Source organism: Lineus longissimus, chromosome 6, assembly GCF_910592395.1.
Source record: "Lineus longissimus chromosome 6, tnLinLong1.2, whole genome shotgun sequence".
NCBI lineage: Eukaryota > Metazoa > Nemertea > Pilidiophora > Heteronemertea > Lineidae > Lineus > Lineus longissimus.
This window is the reverse complement of record NC_088313.1, coordinates 19,623,170-19,645,724: the sequence shown is the minus strand read 5'-3', so window position 1 is coordinate 19,645,724 and position 22,555 is coordinate 19,623,170. Positions and strand designations below refer to the sequence as shown.

The 22,555-nt window shown below is 43.8% G+C and overlaps 3 protein-coding genes across 3 annotated transcripts; 1 reads left to right on the top strand and 2 right to left on the bottom strand.

The window, feature by feature from the left end:
• Positions 1 to 1,053: 1,053 nt before the first annotated feature.
• Positions 1,054 to 4,935, top strand: LOC135489178 (actin, cytoskeletal 1A). The gene is made up of 2 exons (XM_064774397.1): positions 1,054 to 1,305; positions 3,257 to 4,935. The coding sequence occupies exons 1-2, from the start codon at positions 1,180 to 1,182 to the stop codon at positions 4,259 to 4,261; spliced, it is 1,131 nt and encodes a 376-aa protein (XP_064630467.1). The 5' UTR covers positions 1,054 to 1,179; the 3' UTR covers positions 4,262 to 4,935.
• Positions 4,936 to 7,514: 2,579 nt separating this feature from the next.
• On the bottom strand, positions 7,515 to 9,873 carry LOC135489133 (uncharacterized). The gene is made up of 4 exons (XM_064774331.1): positions 9,423 to 9,873; positions 8,925 to 9,062; positions 8,615 to 8,738; positions 7,515 to 8,434 (listed from the first exon to the last, which is right to left on the bottom strand). The coding sequence occupies exons 1-4, from the start codon at positions 9,647 to 9,649 to the stop codon at positions 8,246 to 8,248; spliced, it is 678 nt and encodes a 225-aa protein (XP_064630401.1). The 5' UTR covers positions 9,650 to 9,873; the 3' UTR covers positions 7,515 to 8,245.
• A 2,536-nt stretch (positions 9,874 to 12,409) lies between these two features.
• Positions 12,410 to 15,290, bottom strand: LOC135488985 (actin CyI, cytoplasmic-like). The gene is made up of 2 exons (XM_064774023.1): positions 15,079 to 15,290; positions 12,410 to 13,830 (listed from the first exon to the last, which is right to left on the bottom strand). The coding sequence occupies exons 1-2, from the start codon at positions 15,202 to 15,204 to the stop codon at positions 12,826 to 12,828; spliced, it is 1,131 nt and encodes a 376-aa protein (XP_064630093.1). The 5' UTR covers positions 15,205 to 15,290; the 3' UTR covers positions 12,410 to 12,825.
• Between the last annotated feature and the right edge of the window lie 7,265 nt (positions 15,291 to 22,555).

Genomic DNA, 22,555 nt, shown 5'->3' with positions numbered 1-22,555 from the left:
CAAATTTGTAGCCATCCAATGCATTATAACTGCACTAAAACATTGTATAGAACCGCAATTCTATTTTCCTGGACCACCAGTAATTACGAACGGCGTACCCCATCAAAGAGGCTATGTGCTTTGAATCTTTGAATCAAACTTACAAACCAGAATAACACCCCAGGCTGTCCGTGTGGTTCATCTTTTCCCAGCAGCTAGGGCGTGGTCTCACTGATACTATAAACAGTACAGCTATAAAAGAGATATCATTCATATCAGATTTTGTTTGAGGTCTGTAGTGATGAAAACGGATACAAAATAAGACAATTTTCATGGGATTTTAGTTGTTTATTTAACCCTGAAAAACACCGTTATCAGTTTCAACAGAAAAAGAAGAAGCATCGAAAATGTACATAAATATTTTCAATACTAAGAACCTTAGAGTAGTCTGGTTACTCTAAGAAAGAACCTACCATAAAAGTAATTGCCCAAAAAAGGCAACACTGCATTACAAGGGAAAACCGAGCCCTGGAATTATTTGTATAATACCAGGACTCTTTATTTAGCAGTACTGCAAAAAACTACACGAAAGATGCCGAGACGAAATGTCAACGTGTACAAAAGATGTGTTGCCATATTATTGAATGAATCCTATTGGAGCCCACCCAGAACTCTCTACACACGATATAGTACACATCTACATGCATGCCTGGTTCTTGTGTATCACGCCCCTTGATACCGGATCTAGTCACCCTGAACAAATCACTGCCTGGAAACCCCCCCGCTTGGAACAACTGATGGAACAGCCATGTCAAAATTTCAACGAAATTATCCATCTACTACCTGTAATTAGCTAGGGCCAGTTATATAATATTCAAATAGGCTACCTTCTATAGCTAACGCTGTCTGAACTCCTCGAAGGGGTGAAACAGGCTGCCGATTATGTCACCTCGTGCATAGCAAAGAGCACGCTTGGAGCTCGTTCATTCCATATATGGAAGTGCATTCCCATATATGGTCTCGAATTAGGACAGAAAAATCTCACGGCGCGACCACCAGGCGTTTGTGGGCCTAGACTGCACAGCTGGGAATAAAGAGAGTTATCAGTAAATCTACCGTTCATTCCGTCGTGCGTTTAGTTTGCAGTCATTTGAACACTTGTCAACTCTTTCTGACCAGAGACTTTACCAAAATCTCAAAATGTGTGACGAGGATGTTGCCGCTCTTGTCATTGACAATGGATCAGGAATGGTGAAAGCTGGCTTTGCCGGCGATGATGCTCCACGAGCTGTCTTCCCATCCATCGTTGGACGCCCAAGACACCAGGTAAGCGAATCAGTTCTTTTTGGGAAAAATTCCGTTCAACTTACGAACATTTACGGGTTTTTTTCATTCATATTGTTATTGTCGGCTGTAGTTTGGCTGTTTGCCACGAGGTTTTCTGAAGGATTTCTGGATCTTGGCATGGGGGTATCATACATTTATAGTTAACATGTTGTGTTTGTTGGAAATCTATATATATGATTATAATGTTTACTCAAAGGTGATTTGTTTGTTCGAGTCCATCATATGTCTTGCACTATCTGATAGCCAGGTTTCTGCAAAACAGTCTACCCATTCATCATGCAGATGACCTTTTTGCAGACAATTTCTAATCTCGTCCGAGCTGTACACTCCGGACGCATAAGGACCGACGTCATCTTGGCGCCCATCAGGAGATCCAATCAGGATGACGCAATGGACTAACCCGGGCGTCTAGTCAGAGCATGCACTAACCCTTATGTTCCAGTATCATAATAATAGAACTATATTTCATGATGTCAGACTTTGAGGGTAGGCCTACATGTCATTTGAATTCTGACAGCATGGCATGATGGGCGCCGCCATCTTGTTTCCTGGGTGTGGCACCTGCTGGCCAAGTGGCGCGAGTGGGGCAAGGATGTACATCCGTGAGTGGAGTAAACATGTTTACTTGGGAGAGAAAACATGTGGCTAGTTGTTGAAGGCAAAATTTGGTGATAGCATAGGTCTTCAGGTAAACTTTGACCCATCCTGAAATGGAATTCACCCAAACGGATGTGTTTCCATAGCTCCTGATTCGTAGCCTCGGCACTTCTCAATGTTAATTCCTGAATATTCTCGATCCCTCTCCATCATAACCCGCCCCTCCCAGTTTTGTACCACATGTTCTGCAAATCGATTGAGATCTGTATGTCATTTATGATTCATAGGATGCTGAATACATTGCTACTAGCAAAATTCCACTCTAAGAATACTGGAACTGAATCGTCCATTTTGCAAAGGAATGTGTACAGTAATGTAAAACACTGATATAGATTTAGTGCCAGTCACAGCTGGCACTGGTATATTCAGGTGGATGCCAGGGACCCCTGGACATATCAATATTCAAGATCGATACGTTGTTATGGTAACCCAAGAAGCCATGCGCGCCGAGTTCCAGGCAGGCAGTCGTTTGACATTTGAATATGCTTATGAGCCGGCTTGTTTGTCAAAACTTATTCAAAAACGACAAATAATCGCATTCTAGCGGCTCTGTCCGAAATAGATAATTTTGAACATTCATCAACTTCGTATCACACTGTTCATAAGCAACATCACGTGTCACATTGTCCGTCGTCTACCACTGCCAGTGTTGTCTGCTTTGACAGTTGGATGGCGTGATGCTGGTCTTTGTTCCAAGCCCTTACCGTTGCTTGAGGCGTGCGTCCGCGGATAGATCCAACGTGTCACAATGCTTTGTGTTTGGCAAGGTTGACGGAACCCAGCCGGATGCGAATTGGGTTTCAAACGTTTAGGTAAACTTTGTAGAAGCACTGCAAGTGTATCTGAACAGGTACTTGTTATACCCACGGATGTAGAGCAAAACAAATTATAGAAAGAACAAAGAGATGACAAAGATTTGCCTGCCCGATAACTGTCACCGATTGTATATTTCCTTGCCTCTCATTCCCATGGAGAACTTATGCTTCTTGCTAGCTGTCATGAAAGGGGCCAAGGGTCTTTTTCGGGACGCCAGGATAGAAAAAAACTGCGGGTAATTTCGGGACAGCCTCGGGCTTCGGGGAAATTCTGCACTCGCTGCTAGGTTGAAAATATATTGTCGACGAGATGTGAGTGACTGACTCCGAAATTCTTTCTCTCACTTTCCAGGTGATAAGCCTTGCATTGCATGGCGTTTTATTTCCTATTAAAAGCTTAAAATCTATCCATCCTTTAATCAAAATACTAATTCGACCCGTCATTTGTCTCTTTTTAGGGTGTCATGGTTGGCATGGGACAGAAGGACAGCTATGTCGGTGACGAGGCCCAGAGCAAGAGAGGTATCCTCACCCTGAAGTACCCCATAGAGCACGGTATCGTCACAAACTGGGACGATATGGAGAAGATCTGGCATCACACCTTCTACAACGAGCTTCGAGTTGCCCCAGAGGAGCACCCAGTCCTGCTGACCGAGGCTCCCCTCAACCCCAAGGCCAACAGGGAAAAGATGACACAGATCATGTTCGAGACCTTCAACAGCCCCGCCATGTATGTCGCTATCCAGGCTGTCTTGTCCCTGTACGCCTCTGGTCGTACCACTGGTATCGTCTTCGACTCCGGCGATGGCGTCAGCCACACCGTACCAATCTACGAGGGATACGCCCTTCCCCACGCAATCCTCCGCCTTGATTTGGCTGGCCGTGATCTCACAGATTACCTCATGAAGATCCTGACCGAGCGTGGCTACAGTTTCACCACCACTGCTGAGAGAGAAATCGTTCGTGACATCAAGGAGAAGCTCTGCTACGTCGCCCTTGACTTCGAACAGGAGATGCAGACGGCTGCTACCTCCAGCTCCTTGGAGAAGAGCTACGAACTTCCCGACGGACAGGTCATCACCATCGGAAACGAACGATTCAGGTGTCCCGAAGCCCTCTTCCAGCCCAGCTTCTTGGGTATGGAGTCTGCTGGTATCCACGAGACCGCCTACAACAGCATCATGAAGTGTGATGTTGACATCAGAAAGGACTTGTATGCCAACACCGTGCTGTCAGGTGGTTCCACCATGTACCCAGGCATTGCCGACCGTATGCAGAAGGAGATCACTGCCCTTGCTCCACCAACGATGAAGATCAAGATCATTGCCCCACCAGAGAGGAAATACTCCGTATGGATCGGTGGCTCCATCCTTGCTTCTCTCTCCACCTTCCAACAGATGTGGATCAGCAAACAGGAATACGACGAGTCTGGCCCATCCATCGTCCACAGGAAGTGCTTCTAAACATTGTTCATAAGTATGACTTTAGCTTGTTGAAATTAACTTTGGTAAAAAGCATTTACAAGGATTTACGCTACCGCTTAACCCTTTACATGTTTTTTTCTTGTGAATTCAAAGCCAGTTTAATATTCTTGGTTCGGGCATACTGGTTGCTCTTTTGAGAATTGGTGGATGAAACATAAGCTAAGGAAGGGAAAATATCCTTAAAAAACCCAATGTGCATCTGCCAGTCTGAGGGTACTCCGACGTTGAAGAGAGGTGTACTTTACAGGCACAGCGAACTCGGGTTGGTCAAGATGGTGGCCTACCTTGTGCTCTCTTTCAAATGAAAAGTACTAATTAAAGACCCGAGTTTTAGGGCAAATCATTCCAATATTTCATTCCGAATCTCGAGTGTTGTTTGGTGCAGTGGTAGATTAAAACGGGATTTTGCAATAATTGATGGATTGGGTTAATCCCGCATTACTTTTTATATTATGACGGATAAATCATAGAAGCTAGAAACTGCATGGTGAAAGTCAGAAGTATTACCGTTGTCATGGTAACTAACGAGGCTTTTTAGTGACATGAAAAAAAGTGGCGGCAGGAGACGATGGAAACCACGTGGTATGTCAGTCACGTGGCTTTGTACACGCTCTGCATAATGCATGTAAATAAAGTTTATATCTGTTGAATTATATTTTAGTTTGCCTTCAAATTTATTAACGGATGTAATTTTAACCTATACCCGCATACGCAATAGGCATTTGTGCTTGGGCAATACGGCGTGAGATAAAAGTTCAAAATTCTGAAATATTTTCAAAGCCAAAAATGTTTTGGGACTGATGATGTTTCTTCATTTTTCGCAGAAAAAAACAAGTGAAAAAAATATTTGAACTTTGTCATCGCCATTACTTTACTCGATACACGCCGTATGCGGAGATTGGTGGACCAGATAGAGGACGCTTCGAAATGTTAAGCAAAACCTTCGGAGAGACAGAATTACCCGCTCCTTTGAAAGGTAGTCTCCATGTTGCTAATACACAACGGATAAATCATTAAAATTTGAAATAAGGATCAATTTCATCTGCCGGGTTCAGACGGTAATTTAGTACGGTGATATCAAGCTTAAGACAATTAACGAACGCCACGGGTTGCGCCAAATCACGTCATCACGTCAATATGTGGCTTTACGGAGAACACCTTGCACTGCAGGATGTTATTAGCAAGACTGGTTGTCTGAGTTGGTCCTCAATTGCTTTTGATCAACAATCATGGCTGGGAGCGAAAGGACAAACCCAGGCGTCCTCAGCGACAGAATGAGAAAAAAAGTCTTCAGACAAAATTCAAAGGAGAGTTATAATTTGGAAAAAGCGGTGTTAGATATCAACATGACAAAGAGACAAGAGACCCGTGTGTTGGAAAGGACTAAAAGTGACTTGGGTAGGAGATTCATGGAGTATCAGCGTAGGGAAAGTTTGCCCCCTGAATGTGGTGTTGCCCTCGGCGAAGGGGCCGCGGGGATAGACACAGACGGGTCAGCAGATGAGGACTCGGACGAGGAAGATGTCTTCCTCCAGGAACCGAATATCACGAGGACGAAGTCACAGTTAAGTAGCACTGGTTCTTTGGCCACGTCCCCCAAACAGTACATTTTGCCAAATCTTGAACTTGGCCGGCGACGTGCACGAATTCTGTCAGAACCCGAAGGCGGACCCCGTCCGCAACCACTCCTCGGTGCGTCCCCTCCCTCCGGAGAATTTTCTCACTCCTGGGACAAGGCATATATGCTGAAATCAATCAGAGGCATGCGTTCCCATCTGTTGCTCCCGACTCAATCCTCAACGAGCGGGTCATCAAGGAGAGGGTCCGTAGACTCTGTCAGCACTGTGGGACCGGAGTTGCCAGACCATGACATGAAGCTGAGTGCAGCCGAGTATCTTGCCATGAGGCGGAGCTCTTTACGTCGGTCAGCGGCCATGCAAGGTAGGACTATTTCGGTGTCCGATTCGGACAGTGCCAGTGGGTCCAGTTACAGGGTTCTCCCTGGTTGTGCTTCAAGTTCGGTCAGAGAGAGACTTGGAAGCAGGGGTAGCAATGAGAGCGGTGGTCCGATGAGTCCAGTGCGTCTGGCGCCGGAGGCCCCACCGCTTTGGAAGGTTGAGCTGGATCGCCGGAGACAATCTCGAGTGAGTGAAAATGACGTGATGATGCTGGCAGCCCTGGCATCGGGCTGTACCGTCAAGGTGCCAAAGGACGCAAGTCCTGAGAGGAAAGCCAAGGTTAAACCTGCGTACATGAAGCAGACGGAGACATCAAAGCGAAAGACGACGCGCATGATTCACACTGTGGATAAGACTTGAAGAGACAGCTGAGTGTGGATTAGAAATCGAAATGACACTGCGCTTACACGGTGATTTGTGTGATAAACTCCGGGAAAAAACTGCATTAATTGCCAATGAAACATGACCTTATTCCAGACTATAGTGAACTTGGTACTTCTTGAAAATATAATTGGTTAATTGCTGAGCCAATAAAACTATGACCACATTGATTTGGTGCACGAGTTTGCGAGATATCACATGGTGTGGGTGTATAAAATATGTGCTACATATAGACTGTATCTCCAGGTGGAAAATGTCACGCCCGAGGCACTGTACACTGATCTAACAGTATCATTTCCCGGGTTCCATGTCCCTGATTATGCTATCTTTGACATCAGCCCTCCTATTCTTCCCAGGTAAAGGCGTGCTTTGATTCATTGGTAAATATGATATCGACATTCGAAACGACAAAGGCAAGAGATCGGCATGTTGGCAGGATGGCAACTAGCGCGAGGCGATTTGAGGTCATATGTTCATTCCCAGAGTACTTTTAATCCAAGAAAACGACTCCAGCTAAACACCCACTCAAGAGTATGAAAGGGGAAAACAGGGTCTGGATATCGAGGGTTGGCTCGGATACCAGATCATGTCAAGACAAACCAACTAGCCTGGAAGTGAGGTCATCAGCTCACATTTTGATCTTTCAATCCCAGCGAGACCTTTTCAGGACGGAGCATACTGGTAGTTGTTGACAGTCAACAGGGATGCAGTTTTACAACTGTTTTTACTGGGGTAGCAATTCTGAATCGCCCCTTTGTGTGACTTTGTGAATTTTGGTATCAATGCCTGCAGTAAAGACCCTGTCATTTTGGAAACTGGGCAACTCTAATGCTCCTTCAGATCAAAACAACTGAAATTCAACACAATTCTAAAGAAATATTCGAACTATCACATTTATCAAATGAAATTTATTGTAAACCAAGAATACACAAGTCTATTTCACCAAAATTCTTTCTAACATGGTTGTTCAGTTTCTACTGATAACTATAAACACATACTTTTCTGTACAGGCATGGAGTATTAAGAACCCATTAACAGGCTATCATTAGTGAACTAATCTACTGTTGATAGCCTGCATAATGTGACTGTGGACAACATAATGACCTGTAATGCAACAGATGTAAATTATATGTGAACACTATACTATCATAACCTAGCCACAAACTAGAGTGTTTACCTCAGGTTTGTGATATCATCGGAGAGCACAACATGATCACGATTTCATCATAGCAACACTTAATTTCAGGGAAGGAAAGGTTGCAAGGTGAAATCCTACATGTACAGTAGAACCTCTCTATTAAGGTCACCCTTTGGTACAGACAAATTCTTTCCTCAATTGAGAAGTTTCAATGGAAATGACCAATTTGGTACCAGATGCAGTTTCCTTAAAAGAGAGGGTGTCCTTAATAGAGAGGTGTCTGCTAAGAAGGGGGTTCCCTATGTAAGTATTCACAGGTCAGATTAGCCATTCAGGATATTGAATGAAACCATCTGAGAAATGCTGAGACAGACATTCTTCTTTGTTTTAGGCTACAGCCTATTTTCAGTTACCAATACTAACTCTTCAGATTACACTTGTCCAAATGACTCTAGTTGACCTCCTTTTCACTGGAACCTTTCCGTATTAACTATTCACAGATTCTGTCACATTTTGAGATCTTGTCCTTTGTTCATTAGCCTTTGGCTCCCAACCATCAGGGTAATACTTGTTACCTTCAGTGTCTATAGCAAAGTTATAATCGACACGACAATCCAATAATTCCTCTAACTTTGAATCAATGTTATCCATGGTGATGAACTCTTTTGACCTTGCCTGAAAGAGAAACACAGGAGGTGAGGAGTTGGAATCATTCGGAGTCCAGACAAGTTTAAATGTCATTGTTAAATATCAGAAATGTATTTTGTTGATAGAGATTCAAGGCTGCAGCTTGGGTGGGGGGGGGGGGTATGCCTGAAATCTCCCCCCATAAATGACCAAATTCGCCAGTCTTACCTTCACCATTTGTATTTCTTCCTCAACTCTCTCCAAATCTTCCAGACTCTTTCGTGTTTTTCTTTCAATTGCTGCTGTTGCTGCCCTGCGGTGTTCAAGTGTCTCCATGGCAACTCTCACTTCCCTGAAAGAAATGTACAGGACATCGGTAAAGAAGGCTTATAATCATCCAGGCAATAGGAACACATTAAGACTAATGCATGTATTGTTTTAGACCCTACTGGCCGATGGTGAGGATCACACGACACAGGATTGCCTCTGAACATGCCGTTATGAAAAGTAATCTCTCGTTGAAGTGACAGCATTTTACCTGGCAGCAGCTACTTCAGCATTCCATTTCTCATTTAACTTCATCATCTCGGCATGTTCTTCCTCTTCGTTTTTAATACGGTCCAAGTTATCCTGACCCCCAATGCCTTTCTCTTGATACTGGTCCTTGAATAGTTTCCTGAAATTAGAATTGACATGAGCTTGTTCGCAATAATACAATAAATATTGATTGTTATGGTCAAATCTGTTATTAGCGTAACTGCTTTCACTTCCAGCAAAGAATGTAGTCCATGGCAAGAGCTGTCAACCCTTTGTTCCAGGTGGAACGCACGACTAATCCACGCCCGAAAAAACAGATTGACAGTAAACAGTAAAACTTCTTCGAAAAGCCAAAAGGTCCATCATCATGAGACATGACGTCACATGATCATCCACTAACCCGAGAGTCTTCTCTTCTTCTAGTACTCGGGCAGAACACTTCAGATAACAGGAATAAGAGTGACATGCAAATTCACAAATTGCACACAAATAACCTTACGAAATAGCCTTTATCTGCGTCCTGTATTTGGGTAAATGTTCCTTCAAGAACTCATCTTCTCCAGGTGCGTTGATCGTCGGTTCGCGAACCACAAAAAACTTGCTCGGCGCCCTCTGTTTATGTCGTAATTTTCGCCATCGTACCGGAATAATACTACACCCTCTGATATAATTTGCTTCTATATTTGTTAATTGTCTCAGAGAACATGTCACCAATGGTGAAAACATCCCAAATTCAGCAAAATCGGTGTTTATTTCTTGGATTTTGTAAAATTTTACGGTGACTTTCACGCTTTACACCTTGCTGGTTCCGGTTCCAGGTTGGCCCGAGTCGTTTTGTAACAAGTCTTGCCATTGGTTGAAATTCTGGAGATCCCCGTTTATAATTATGCAACAAAGAAATGTTCTTTTTCCCAAGCTCCCGAGGTACCGCTATTTTCGTCATTTGAGATTGAAGTACATCGGTCCGTGATCGGAATGAGAATGGGTGGGGTGGGGGGGGGGGGGGGGGGGGGTGGAGGGGGTATTTCATTTCAGTTTCATTTCGCAGTCAATTCATTAGTTACCAACGTATGCCTTAGAGGGGGCAGAATGGTACTGTTTAGACAAGAAGCCTCTCCAACAGCCTCAAAGAATATTGGATAGAACGTCACTGTACTGGGTCCCAGTAATAAATATTGCCATAAAGACATATGATATTGTTCTGGGACTTATGTAAGATTAGTTCTCTCCGCCAAACCCAAGACTGAAGGATTCAAATCTTGTGTTTATAGGCTAACAAATGCAAACACTTCCCAATGGACCCCCTACGAGAGACGAGTGGCTCTTCTTCTCTCCGACTTTGACACCCTAATGCGAACATATCAATAGATCAGCCAGCGGTCCTTGGTGTCGCCGCGTGGGTTACGTCCAGTGAAATTGTTTGCAAAGGTCAGGGAACCACGATCTGACATCCATAACCAGCGTATCCCCTTTTCATGCCAGTTACAGTCGGGTGCTACACCACAGTCGGGATAGTGGCCGCCAAATGAATGGTTGTTGAATTTAAAATCATGAAATCATGAGACAGATCAAGTTAAAGGATAGTTTCTTTGAGCAAATGGTATTTGATTAGGGATAGCAATTAAAATTGCCGTTGAACATGTAAATGAAGTACAGTGATGTACAGAATTCACACATGTGTGACTTGAAATTTCAAACTGCGCAGTTCATTCTCGCCTTGACAGTATGACTATTTTTACAATAAAAACCCTTTGAAACCAATCCATACTTTTATCAGAAATAGATACTGTGTCTTACCTTCTGCTGCAGCCGTTTTGATTTGTTTCGGAAAATTTGAAGGCATTTTTACGTTTGAAATCGGAGAAAGTGTTCCCGCGATGTTCTCCGCAGCTCACACACCAACCGACTGGCGTTTAAATCAACCGCGACCGATCATGACCAAAGACAATACATTTGACGTCACAGCATGATCCGGGCACTAATCCTCTCCCCCTTGAGCCAGGCCGGCTAGCAGTTACCTGCTCACGAGTCTTTTGTTCTGTCAATTGATCACTATGAGAGGCATTGTTAAAAATATGACAGGCATTGTCAAAATGTGGGCTTGGCTTTAGCATACATACTTGTACATGTACGTTTGCCGAGCTGTGGGAATGCATAAGGCAGGTTCCGTAAGCCAAAGGACGATGTAAATGCATTTTTTTTATCAACGATTTTTTTATCATTTCCCAATTCCTCCTACAACCACGTATAAAAGATGGTTCAGTGTCGCGTAAATCAATTAGCAGATAGAGGACTTGATGACTGACAGACACTCGTACTTTGTCGTTCGTCGTTCGTAGGGCGCTCAGTTTCGAAACCTGCAAACATTCGAAACAGAATACAATTGCCAACTTTGATAGCATGATATCAAACTTGATTCGGTCGGGTCACTTAATGGGCAATGGGGGAATAATCAATATCTGCATGTAAATACTTTCTTTGATCAATCTGTCCACAGTGTAATTTTGGAAAGAAGTCCTCAAATTCGTCAGGTTTGGGAAAAAAAATTTCGCGGGCGGCCCGCGTGTCCGAAAGGCCTTAGAGGCTTACTAGAGCTCGACCGTCAGCATGGGGGGGGGGGGGGGTATCATTTTGGGATGAATGGTCTTGGTCCTGGTCATCTTCTCAGACTCGGACGGGCCCATTGTGTCAATTTGGACAGCTGTGTGATCCTCAAATCTAATGCATTTACACGCAGAAGGAGAACGAGGGAAGGGGACTCCATCATACTTTATGCTATCATTTCAGTTCGTCCGTCCATGCTGAAAGGTTTGCATTCTTCCGTCACAACTCTCAGCCTTCAGAGTTTGAAAAGAAGACCTGGGCAGGTCTTTCAGTGTTTCAATTAGAGGTAATCCGTCCATCTCTTCGGGCCACGGGTCTTAGCCAACAGCAACAAGTCCCCCCTATCGTCATCACAGAGTATTCTTTAACTTCCCCTCTGTGAGGGGGGAGGGGGACTTGGAAGATACAGGCCCGGCACCAGGGCTGCCGGAGTGCAACGACACAAACATGCGAAGCATCCTACTCTTTTACACAGCTCTTTCGTTTGCGAAGGAATCATAACTTCATGAGCAACACCTCGTGTTTTCTTCATAACCCGAAGTGTCTCCTTGCAAGAGAACTGTGACAAAGAAGACATTTACCTCAACTATGTCGAGGTCATAATATTGACGTCGACATGGCTGACGTCTGACAACACCCAAAACCGAAATGCACCTCGAAAAACCATGGGAAGAGTGGGCCAACTAGCCTAAGTATTTATGTCAGTTAATTGACAAACTGTTCATTTGTTAGTCATATGAACAGTCTGCACTCATTTCCCATAGCCATTTATGATAACAATCGAGGTTCATGACCCAGGCGGCGGTCATGACCCCGATTTTCCGATTCGAAGTACTTTTCAGTTTTCGTCAAGCCAACGAGGACATGCAGGCAAAGCAAAGATAACGTATATTAAAAGTTTAATTTTACAAATATTAACAATAGATTTATTTTACAATCGCGCAGAGCCTTGGGCATTTCTTTTACAAAATCAGTAGTTTCTTTCATGATTATGTATCTCACGTACGGGCGGTTCCGGACTACATACAAAAAAGTAGAAAAATGCTTCGAATTGAGTTCTTTCGATATAATTCTCAAATGCACATTTCTATCAGCTGGAACGATCTGGAATGTCGAAACGAGCATTGCACTGTTGAATGTAGACATCATTAGCATTTTCAAAGATGCTTGGATATTTAGAATAAGCACGAGAACCCCACCCCCCTTTGCATGTTAGTGTCCATCAACGGCAACTTCATCGCTCATTTTTTCGGTTGTTGAATTTGGAAAGAGTCAGTTTGATATGAAAGACAGTTGGTTTAGAAGCATTTCCTGTGGACGATGGATGGGCCAGACTCGTCATATTCCTGCTTGCTGATCCACATCTGTTGGAAGGTGGAGAGAGAGGCAAGGATGGAGCCACCGATCCATACGGAGTATTTCCTCTCTGGTGGGGCAATGATCTTGATCTTCATCGTTGGTGGAGCAAGGGCAGTGATTTCCTTCTGCATACGGTCGGCGATGCCTGGGTACATGGTGGAACCACCTGACAGCACGGTGTTAGCATACAAGTCCTTCCTGATGTCAACATCACACTTCATGATGCTGTTGTATGTGGTCTCGTGGATACCAGCAGACTCCATACCCAAGAAGCTGGGCTGGAAGAGGGCCTCTGGACACCTAAATCGCTCGTTTCCGATGGTGATGACCTGTCCGTCGGGAAGTTCGTAGCTCTTCTCCAAGGAGCTGGATGAAGCAGCCGTCTGCATCTCCTGTTCGAAGTCAAGGGCGACGTAGCAGAGCTTCTCCTTGATGTCACGGACGATTTCTCGCTCAGCAGTGGTGGTGAAAGAATAGCCACGCTCGGTCAGGATCTTCATGAGGTAATCGGTAAGATCACGGCCAGCCAAGTCGAGACGGAGGATGGCGTGGGGAAGAGCGTATCCCTCGTAGATTGGGACGCAGTGAGACACACCATCACCAGAGTCGAAGACGATACCAGTGGTACGACCGGATGCATACAGGGACAAGACAGCCTGGATGGCAACGTACATGGCGGGGCAGTTGAAGGTCTCGAACATGATCTGTGTCATCTTTTCCCTGTTTGCCTTGGGGTTGAGGGGAGCCTCGGTCAGCAGGACTGGGTGCTCCTCTGGGGCAACTCGAAGCTCGTTGTAGAAGGTGTGATGCCAGATCTTCTCCATATCGTCCCAGTTTGTGACGATACCGTGCTCGATGGGGTACTTCAGGGTGAGGATACCTCTCTTGCTCTGGGCCTCGTCACCGACGTAGCTGTCCTTCTGTCCCATGCCAACCATGACACCCTAAAAAGAGATAAATTGAGAAATGCATAAGTAACATGATTAATTACTTAGAATTGAAGACGAGTTAACAGGATCGACATTCATTTCTGAAAATGGCAGCATGGGAGTAAAACGCGCATGCACGAGAGGCCTATAGGACTGGCAGACCCAAGGGAGGTTCAGGTCAGCCATGATCCACGATGATTGATGTTTCCTTATGGACAAAACTAAAAGACAAGATCGTGCCAGACTGGAGAAGAATCACTGGTCGCTCCGTTGCTGGTTGCTATGAAAAAAATTCGCTCATAATCATTCATCACAATGCTCGGTGAGCAAAAATGACCGCCATGCCACCTATGCCATAAACGGTTGGTGTGTAACATTGACGGAATGGCTGAATCTCATTATACATCTCATTTGAATAACCGTCAATCAGCTCCACACAATGCCCAGAGTTCCAAGAAACGTAAACCAATATTGTACCGGCAACTATTCATATTAAAATATCCCCCATTGAGAGTCGCAGACAGACGCGAAGCCTGCGTTCCACCCTTAGATGACCATAAGCACAGGTAGATTTAGCAATGACCGATCTGGAGAAGGTCCAGGTAGGAATGATCAACTAAGGGTGGAACAGACGCCAATGAGAGATTCGCCGGCCGGCATGAATCATGGCGGCGGCCATGCGAGAATCAAAATGTGCTCAATTGTGAGATTTCGAAATTGGTGGCATATATTTAGATCAGGGACAAAGAAACTTGGGACTGGGTTTCACTAGTGTGACAAAGACATCGGTGAATAATTGTGATGAAATCATAGAATGCACAGGCCACGCCCGTCCGCCAATCTTTGGAGCAAATTTTCGAGAAAAAGTATAAACCTGAAGCATTTCTTGTTAAGCCATCTGTGGTGGAAAAGGCGATGCAACAGTACAACATGAGGCATGAACTCGGCTTAGTTTGCACAATGACGAGAGCGCACATCGTGCGGTGTCGTTGCGTTCCAGGTTATCTTGGAAAAAAATTGCACAAAGGATTTTATTTCTTTCATACACCCGTTTCTTCTGATTTCCCTCATACACCCGTTTCTTCTGATTTCCCACAGAGACAAGAAACCCAGTTTTGCGCTGGCCAACAATGGCAACCATCAAACAACACGAAATGAGCAGTGGCTATAGGCGGGGCTATGTACATCCTGATGTCATGTACAGTAAAACAAATCGACAAAATGGTGGCATCAGAAAAAGCCGGTAAAATGTGCAACATTTACCTGATGTCTTGGGCGTCCAACGATGGATGGGAAGACAGCTCGTGGAGCATCATCGCCGGCAAAGCCAGCTTTCACCATTCCTGACCCATTGTCTACGACCAAAGCGGCAACATCGTCGTCACACATAGTGTTGATTAAATTTGAGTTTTAGGAGAAAATTCCTCAAGGCGTCTGCTGCGATCGACTGTAAGCGTCCAAGTGATCTCAGAACTCTCCTCACTACACTATAAACTACACACCCAATGTAGGCCCATGCACAGCTGATAGTGTCCGGGCTGTCCCGTTTACCATATAAGGAGTTGTATGCCCATATATGGCAAGCTCGAGTCCACTCGCCCTGACGATTAACAATGCATGAGGTGACAAAGCGTTTCCTCGCAAGGGTTATCACTTCCTTGCTAGATTCTTGAAATGTAGGTCTCGAAAGAAGGGAAAAGAGATTTAAAAGGTAACTGCGATCATGGAATGCTTGTCGAATCAGAATGAGTTAGCCATGTTGATTAGCCACGCTGCCAGATATCCGCATTTCTAATGAATCTGGTGTTGCTCATTGAGGGTGAATCACTGCGAAATCATTATATCTGAGAGTAGTACTTTGCATTGGATTAGACATGGGGTGATATAATCTGTATCGATTAGTATAATCTCATCGATGCGTTGAACTGATGAGATCGTACATGTTATTCAGAGCGGTGAATAATACATTCGGTAACTGGAGTTTGAAATTTGAAACAGATAACAGAATGGGTATTGTGGTGGTTTGGGCGCGGCTGATAAGGCGTGGATTATATAATGCTCATACCATATATACGTCTGCACGCACAATGTACTGTGTTGGGTGAATTATTGTCTCGAATGACACAATGTTAGCACGTGTTTGGTCTAAATCCCGGTCCACATTGGGCCAGTCGTTATTTCTTTTGATTTATTGTTGTATTGTGTAGGCCCCTATGTCTTCGATCGATGTAAGCATTTTGTAGTCCATCAGCGTAATTTAACATGATTGTCGTCGTAGACCTACCAACAAATATATGGGCCAGCAGCCATATCATAATTTCGAAATATTATCAGATAGCAAGGAGTGGAAGAAAAGGCCAACTCGATTTATTTAGGGGTTTGTCGGTCTAAAAAATCTTAGAGAAATCTGGATGTGCTTCGAAGTACAATCATAGACTCAGTCATGGTACAGTCATGTAAAGCCGAGAAGGGAAAGAAGGATATTTTGAATCGAAGATATTCAACCAATTAGAACAAGGCAGACATTTCGAAACACTCCCCAAACTTCAACATCTTTGTTCACAGGATGCTCCGAAGGAACAGTGCAATGATACAAGCATGTTTCTCTTCAGCCTGAAGTGATAAGGGCGATATTTGCCTGACCTGATTTGCCATCACTTGCTGAACCATTCAAACACAAGGACATGGCCTATCTTTCCAAACAAGAAAGGTCACGAAAACCTGTATCGACGACATATGACCGCGATAGACCTCGTTCGGGTCTTTCCGACATCCTGTTGGCCAGTAAAAACATGCCCAGACATACCCCCGCCCCAAACACAAAACACACAGTGCAAACATCCCTGCAGTATATATATTATGCGACTGTTTCATGTCTGTGTCTCACGGATTTAGTAGAGACCATGGATCCACCACCATCATAATCACTCTCCCGTTGCAGTGCCAAATGCATTGAGATTTGGGTTATGGTTGAGATCCGTATGCGTATACGTGTATCGCCGTCAGCCCGAGTTTTGAAGACAAATTCAAATTCAAATTAGTTTATTAATCAAAAGGCCCGGAGGGCAAAGGTACACATGGTACAATAGAAATACAATGATTTTGATTGAAAGTACATAAGACATACAAAGGATACATGACAAAAGTAACAATATAAAGTCTACTACCGGGGTCAAACCTGGAGTAGATACTAGTAGGTGGGAGAGAGGAGGTCCTTATTTTATGCGATCAGAAAAGCATTTCTGTAAAAATGATGATAGCTTCTGACAAATTCCAGGGTCCTCATTTGAAAGAAGCCAGATAAACTTATTTCCTGGTGAGAGACCTGAAAAGTTGATGTTGTTCTCATTGATAACTGAGAAAAAATCGTTCCTTGAAGCATCATATTTTGGGCAGGCAGTTAGAAAGTGAACCTCGTCTTCTATTGAAGTCCCATCACAAGAACACACCCTCTCTTCAACTTTAAGTTTTTTGTATCTACCTCTTTCAATGGCTAGATCGTGACAGCTAATGCGGAAACAACAAAGGGATCTTCTTAAAGAAAAACTTGAAATTGAAGTCAGATATTTCTCACAGCAGAGTTGCGTTTTGAAGGACCTATAAGTGCGTAATTTGTTTTTAGCATTTGGATTCCGAGAATCATCCCAAATTTCTAGCTTCCACTTTCTGTAAAATTCTTCACCTAATTTATGAACAAGACTGGAGGTTGAAACACTTTCAGCATTGTTTGCATCCAGATTCAGACAACCACAAATAAATTTTATACAAGAAAACCAAGACTGTTTTCCTTTGTTGACAACACTACTATCGCCATCTCGTGAGTCCGAGTTGAATTGAAATGTTGGTTGGCTCGACGACACCCATACATGAAGACAGCCTGCCAGACGTTTAGGTTATTCATGTCTGGAGAGATGGCGAAACTAGACCCTGTCATACTTTTCGGAATTTCGCGGAGAGTTACGAGTCGTGCTCGTTTATATCCAGTTTGTGACCAGGAAATATCAAACTTGTGTCATTAACTTAACATCGTTTTTGTAATTGTTTGTATCATTGCTTTTGCAATGTTTTGCATGTGACAAAGTAGTTTTAGAAATTTGAGGTTCAGAAAATGTCGTAGTTTGTTGCCGCAGTTACAAGAATTGTAACTCCAGGTAGGCAAAATGGTCCCAGCTGCTTCATATTACACTGATTTTATCTATACCCACCCGCAGCAGTGTATCCGTACGATAATGAAGCCAAGATCAGTGATTATTTGCCACTTATTCTTAACAGGTTTTAACTGCCATGTCCATACCCCATGAGCATAGCTTTAACTACCAGTTATCATCTGAACCACGAGGGGCATTAGCCATTTCGTCGGAAATCAGTACAAGGTTGTCGTCATCTTGAGTTGGCAGGTCAATATTATAGCCATCAATGTCATTTCGTACAGTTGGCTAAGAAGCGATAGTGATGCGGGAGGTGGTTCGGCTGCGGTAAATGTTCATAATCACGATATTTATTGTAAAACACCTTGTTACATGTAAGTGTATTGGGCCTCGTTTTAGTCGCAGCGGTTTTGGTGTAGAAACCGTCCGCGGATTGGCCGGGGCTGGTACAGATTTGGGGGAAATTGAAAATGCCATTACAAAGCCAATTACAATAATTTCAATGTTAGTTTGGTATGTTTCAGGAAAGAAGATTGGCCGACACCGCTTGTGGGAGCTGTCATTCCATCCAAACCTTCGGCGAGGCGTCTCGGTTGTGGCCTGCCTCGCGGTCTTTGGTGAGACCTGACACATGCTCGTAACTAACTATACGCTGTAGCTGTACCCATGATACTTGTTTATTCATTCGTTAATATACAAGGCAAAATGATTGAAGACACAGATGACATGCTGTACATTCAATGACTCAAAGCTACACCGGGGTAAGCGACGCAAATAGGAGTGACTGGCAACTCCCTAAAGGGAGTGGGTTAACACCTGCAATCGCAGCGAAGGTGGATCTTCTGGCGATTGAATCCTGACCTCCGAGGGTTTTAACGTCGTGACAAACGGTCAGCCCTAAAGAAGTACTGGTGTGAAGGTAATACAAAAACACTAGAAGTGGTGATGAGGAAGTCCGTCCATCTGATTTCACCCAATTCAAACGGTGGTTGCTAGGAGGGAATGGGCCTCGGGAGAGACATTCTACCAAGTAGAAGCAGTTTGCTTAGTTTACCAGTCAGAGTGTTCATGGTTTACCGAGATCGTTTCGATAGTCGGGTAGCTGGGCCGAAGGAGCATCTACTTGGGCATCTTGAGACTCGACTGACCCTGGATTTTCGAGGATGGGTCTGCGCAATCCCTGCACCAATATTCCAATAAAAAGTGTTCATTTTCTATAGAACTACTACTTATTTTCAATATGTTATTAGAAGTTCGAAACGGCGATAGTCGTAGTCTTTCAAGCATTCAAAACCTTAGTAGGCTGGTTTCCTTGAAATGATTTACTAAGTTCCGTGAGCTCCGTCAATACCGTGCTTCTTGATTACAGTTGGTTCGGCGTTCACTTGGCGTCAACTTTCCTGCATTTCCGGGCTGCTACGCGCGGCGTCCGCCTGAGCGTCTCGCGCCCCAGCAAACGCTTGGCTTCACCGTTTTACATTTCATCTGAGCAATAACGCATCCAAGAGTGAACGCAAACTGTTATCACGACTTCAGGTATTGAGATAAATAAGAATGAAAAACATGGTCATGCTAGTGGCCGTTAGGAACAGGGAGAATCCGAAGATCATAAGGCACACATTGGATGATCGAATCAAACGCATGATGGGAGACATATCTTGGTTAAAAAGTAAGCTAATTACAAATGTAAATAAACTGCACTTTTTACAACGTTTTTGGTTACAACTCAAGGAAATGATAACTGCAATCCACAATTGGTAATCCGGTTTGAAACTGCACCCGCGGGAAACTTGGGTCGGGTGACAGGTCGGCTTTAGATCAAAGTCAGAACTCTACGAGTCACAACGTCAGGAGTTATGCATGTGTCACTGCGTTGGTAGCATCAGCAGTGGGAGTCTTCCCAGGTATTTGTTTGTGTTAACAAACAACGAATTCGAACCGCCAATTTGATAGGGTAAAGAGTTAACACCTGTAAAATCTGATTCTATGATCGAACTAGGCGTATCGATCTCTTCGTTGAAACTCTCCGAAAACTCCACAACGTTATTGGTAATCCGGTTTGAAACTGTACCCGCGGGAAGTGTGGGTGACAGGTCTTTAGATCACAGTACAATCGTCGCGACAAAATTGATTTTTGTTGTCAGATAGTTGAAGCCCTACAGGTTACGACCTCGCGACGATCAGCTCCTATAATGTCACTGCGAATGTACTTGTGGTAATATCATTTGAAAATATCACTCATGCAAGCTCGGAAAATTACGGAAGTTGTCAGTAAAATATTTGTTGGTCATCAATGTATTCTCTATGAAGAATTAGTCTATCCTTCAATTTCCTCCACCGTGTTTTTGAGGTAGCGATTCGTAATCCAGCGGCTGAGTGACAGTGTACAGTTGATTATTTGCAGCATTGACGCGCCACTACGTTCTCGTGGTCGACTTGCATTTGTCACGTTCAGACACAGAAGGAAACGATGGTAAACATCTACAGATATTTCACCTTCAGTAATTGAACAAACTCGCCAATCGGTGATGCGGCTGTTGGAAGAAAGACCCGGTACTAGCACGTGGTGCGCCTCGCGATAGAACGGAGTTTACCTTCGTTGCCACGAGAGCCTGTTTCTCAAGATGAATGACGATAATCCGCTTTGGAGCTCTCATGGTTGACACTGCCACAGTAATCCCTTGAAATATTTGATAGTAATCCAGAAACTAATGGACGTTATTGGCAATGTTTCATCTTTGGAGCCCCCAGTTGATGCTCCACTACATGCTAACGGTCTGTTCTTTCCTCGAATAGATGGCAACAGCTATTGGCAACCAATTTTATTCCTTGAGCAAAACCGGGATCGCATGTAAATGTGCATAAATCTGTCGTTGATGCCTTCGAAACTCCTCGGCGACGGGCAAGAGTCATTCAGAATTCTAGAAAGTAAAAGTACACGGATAGTTCTTATAGTCTATGAACCTTACACTCGAAACAAGATGCCTGACAACATCGGCCACACTCCTTTGTGAAATTTACCGTACATTTATTGACTGAACCCATGACCAGCTTCCTTGATATTCCAGTAATAGAATAACCTGTCGTAATATTCAGTATCCTGATAAATATCCTCTACTGATCCCTCATTAGTCCCTCACTCAAGTAATGAAACAGCAGGCCAGCGCGAGCACAACTCGTTCTTATCCTGTTTTATTGATTGAATGCTGCTATCTAGAGTCGATAAAACAGCATCAAGACTGTCACAGTGATACCTCGTCCTTAAAAGTTCTGAATGTGACGATCCTTGCATCATACTAACAACCTACACCAATACCCGTGTTGTTAACTGTTCACCTATTGATCGAAAACAGCTACTATCCCGCCCTGGTCCATATTCCAGTAACTCAGAAAACATTTGTCTAAATATTCGATATCCTAGTCTATAGTAGCTTTCCTGATGTATAACTAAAAGCTTTCAGATCTTCTGAGATCCTTTTTCCCAAGTTTTTGAAACGAGCACTCGTATCCCGAAAGAAGCGTAAAGGTTCCGTAACTCATGTTACCACTTGCGCTTTGATCGCTATCGCACAAGCAAATGAGCCAGTAGCGAACTTTACGGTACTATAAGTATGTTAGCACCAGCGGCGAATGTCTAGTTTGATTATAGTTCTCCATATCGTAACTTGAACGTCAGCGTGGAGATTACCGTGATGGGTTCAAAAGGTGATACATGCAGTGATGTACTCGAAGTTAACAAAAAGTATATTTTTGCCAGGTAATCAGACCAACATTGGTAGTTAATCATGCCCGTGTTGCTTGTTCATTTAAATATTTATTCACTGCGCTAAAACATCGCGCTTCCAAAGAGAATTACAGACAGTAATAACCGCATCGTTCCATCCGCAAGACGATGTTAATTGCCAGCACCAGGTTGGATGTTTCGGAACGATATCAGAGCTGTCAGCTTACGATTCCTTTGATTCAATTAACTCAGTGGAGAGACGGCAGGTGGAAGGATCTCGAAAAGCTTGTTCGACAGGAATTCCGAGGATGAAATGATATCATAGCGTAGTTATTGTTTGACATGGTTTGAACAGAACGTCAACTAAAATAAAAAAAGAAACATGTATGTTTGGTTTGCGAAGTATCGACAATCAATTTTTTTCCAGGCATAAGACATCCCATGTCATCCGTGAGTGAAAGTTGCGATGACTGGCACACTTGTTGGTTCCCAAGGGAATCTGCCACGATCCCATTCTTCTATCCTGAATTTTGATTATCGAAAATTGACGAGAACTTACATTATTCGTCTGAACTTTTTGTGGCAACATTTGATATTATAAGCGCTTTGTCGATCCGATAGTATTCTGGAACGTGCTGGCCCACCCGATAAGAGAGGTCATGGTCATATTTGATATAAGATAATGACCGTCTTTGATGAAAGATCATGACCATCTCTTAAAGGCAATCTACACACATGTACTCGTCTACTTACCAGTGTACATGTACATGCAGTAGCACATAACTGCTACAGTCCGATGCATAATACATTTCTTGAGAAATAGCATTGTCACAGAATAGAGTAATTATAGAAGTTTTATGTTATCCAG